Below are 2,944 nucleotides of genomic sequence, written 5' to 3'. Positions count from 1 at the left end.
TCAGCGAGAAGGCAGCCGAGGTCAACGCACTTGTTATGACGATGATGCAGTTCCCAAATGCAGTCCCCATTAAACTTTGGAGTTACTTTTTACCTATGTCGGGTAAGGGCGAGTACATTCCGCCCAGTCACCGGCATCCACCGGGATTCACTGCCGCCGCTTTCCACTCGTATATGCACTTCGACCCGCTCTGGTCCGTGGAATTCAAAACCAGGTAAACAGTGCTAGACTTGTGTGTGTTTCCTTGGGCAGGCTGACCTGGTCCACACGCATAACATCTCTCAACGACACGCATCCTTCTGCCAGATCGTCAAACACCTCCAAAGGTGCTCGCCGGGGCCATAGATCCAAGTATCCTGCGGACTGGCATTCGTCAAAGGCCACACTGACCTCGTCATCAACGTCAACCTTGATGATCTCGTCCTCAATGGCCGATGAAGCCTGTGTCCACTCAGAGTCCGCCGGCTCAGCATAGAAGGGCGTTGCAAGTCGTTGGAAGTAACGCCGGACTCTGGCCATCCGGTAGAACGCGTTCATGGCTCCCAGGCAATCCGTCTTTTCCGCACGCATTTCAAACCAAGGTGCGAACTTCACCAAGGATGAACGCAAAATCTCGGTCTGTTTAGGGTGCGGCACTGCCTGGGCGAAGTAGAGGGTCGGGCGCAGAGGGCCCAACCAGACATTGCGGAGGTGACCTCTGCGCCATGGCATTTGCAAGGGCTGCCCGTGGATGACTCCCCAGTTGGTGAAATGATCACTGATTGAGATGGCAAAGCACAGACGGTCTAGATTGTGGGTTAGTTCTTTGGGAGGCACCAGTAGTTCCCACCAGTTGTAGTACTGGGCGTAGAATCGGACTGGCTCGTAGTGGGAAACTGCTAAACGACGGTACATCTCGCACATTGCCCCTAACCTTCCCATGCTCTCGGGTGTGCGTACAGAAAATCCACACACACAGTTGTCGAGGCACTGGGGCAATCGTACGGTGACTATGATGAAGGTGTGACGGTCTGCGTCCCAAGACAGTTGTACGAATCGCTTGCTCGTGACAGTCACTACAATGCGCTGACAAGCCAAGTGGGCCTTGGCGCGGGAGTGCCTCGACACCAAAGAGAATATGCGCTGCATAGATTTAACGGACGAATTGTAGTTGTTTTACGAAATCACCACAAGCTAAAATACCCCTTCTCCCCGTACCATGCTGACGATCTTACTTCGACGCCGGTCTCAGGCGATAAGCCCTCCAAGGTACTCGTTGAAGAGTGGCTTGTTGAGGAAGAAGACGACGACCTCCGTTCCGAGTTGGAGACGGGTGGATGCGAGACATGCGAAGCGTTTAATGGTGATGACGACGAGCTTGACGAGGAGTCCCTGCGGGGCTCCAGAACAGCTGGAGGTTCCGAGATAGAACTCGACCTCGACATAGAAACGGGCTTCATAACGACCACAGGAACGTGGTTGGAGCTGTGCGAGCTTGAGCTTGACGACGAACTTGACGACGAACTTGACGCTGCGCGTCCAAGTTTTGGGATTTCAGCAGTTACCGGCACGTGTACTGCAGGAGACGCTGCCTCCTCTTTGGGGGGAATGGGAGTGGCGTCAGCTCCATCGGCCACAGCGATCAGAGCCTGTTCTTCTACCGAAACAGAGGTGGTGCTCTCCAGACTGCTGAGGGAAGACTCGGACGACATTCGCCTGTTACGTCGTCGCCTTCGGCAACAGAACAACAACAGAAGCAAAAGCAGCAGCAGGAGGATAGCGAGTACAATGCCCACGATGGCTCCGACAGTCAGCCCTCCAGGTGAAACCGGATCTTGCTCACAGTAGCTTCCAGCGCATCCCAAGTCGTCGATATCATCGACGCGTCGCTTCTCAAAGCGATCCGTCAGTTGGCTAGAGTCGTTCACGTCGGTGTCGGCAGTTAGATTCCCATCCTTACGCACAAACGTGGCCTTCTCGCCCCACGATTCATTCGCGTTGGTGGAGCCGACACTATCTACGACTTCTTCTTGACGATCGCCGACACGGGCGCGAGACATGATGTGGGTCAGCTTAATGAGATCTCCGCGGCCGTCGAAGCCAAGGGGATGCTTCACAACAGAGGAATACTCGGGAACCTCCAGATCCCATAAATCCTCGAGCACGGTGAAACTCTCACCACTTGCGAGTTCGGACTTGTCGCCATAGTCCCCAAGATATACCGTGGAGTCAGGCGCTGGGCTGCCGTCAAGATACATCTGCAACTGGTAGTCGCGGAGGGAAATTGGTCTACCGCTGTAGTTGGTGACCTCCACTGCATTCCTCTTCTCAGTAGAACCAACAACAACTTGACTGAGCAGCACGGTGCCCTCGACGGGAACAGGATTCATGCAATCGTCCTCTAGGCAGCCAAGACCCGATACGTCATCCATCGTATAGGCGAGCCACTGATCGTTCCTGTCGAAGACATCCAGCCAATCAGTGTCGGCCTGGCAGCTGCCCGGTTTGCGGCGAAGAGTGACGTCCTTACCCCAGTCGGCCCTCAGAGACGATTTGCCTCCAATGCTGTCCACCAAGTCGCCGTTTCGGAAGAGACCGATTAAGTAGCCGCTGCCATCGAAGCCGAGGTCTTTCTTGATGACACGCTCGTTGGGTGCCACCAAATCGAACCCAGTCTGCAGCAGGGTGAGCGAAGTCATCGATGCCAGCGATGCCACGGAGCTCGACAGTGGCACGTCAATGCTCACGTCGTCATACTTGACCTTAACGCTGTACCCGTCCAATAATATGGTGGAACCACTGAAGTTGCTCACTTCGATGGCTCGTCTGACCTCACTAGATCCCTCAACGTATTCGCTGAGAAGCAAGCCACAGCCGATCTCAGCAGAGGTCTCGGTGCTCTCCTTCGTAGACGTAGCATCGGTGCTGACGGTCCCAGTAGATTCAGTGCTGAAGGTCTCGGTAG

At 54.9% G+C, this 2,944-nt stretch overlaps 1 protein-coding gene across 3 annotated transcripts; it reads right to left on the bottom strand.

Moving 5' to 3' along the window:
- Positions 1-204: 204 nt before the first annotated feature.
- KVP18_004440 (uncharacterized protein) lies at positions 205-2,944 on the bottom strand (the record flags this gene model as incomplete). Of its 3 annotated transcripts, XM_067957057.1 has the most annotated exons (2): positions 205-1,122; positions 1,545-2,944. In XM_067957057.1, coding segments are annotated over 2 exons (2,318 nt in total), but the record flags the coding sequence as incomplete, so codon positions are not given. The 3 variants fall into 3 exon arrangements, with proteins under 3 accessions (XP_067811331.1, XP_067811332.1, XP_067811333.1); XM_067957058.1 differs by lacking the exon at positions 1,545-2,944 and having other exon boundaries at positions 205-1,128; XM_067957059.1 differs by lacking the exon at positions 205-1,122 and having other exon boundaries at positions 1,164-2,678.

Source organism: the organism of the source record quoted next, assembly GCF_019968955.1.
Source record: "MAG: Porospora cf. gigantea A chromosome Unknown PgA_NODE_2280_length_3757_cov_324.917, whole genome shotgun sequence".
NCBI classification, from domain to species: Eukaryota; Apicomplexa; class Conoidasida; order Eugregarinorida; family Porosporidae; genus Porospora; species Porospora cf. gigantea A.
The sequence above is the reverse complement of the archived record's forward strand: the minus strand, read 5'-3'. Positions and strand labels throughout refer to the sequence as shown.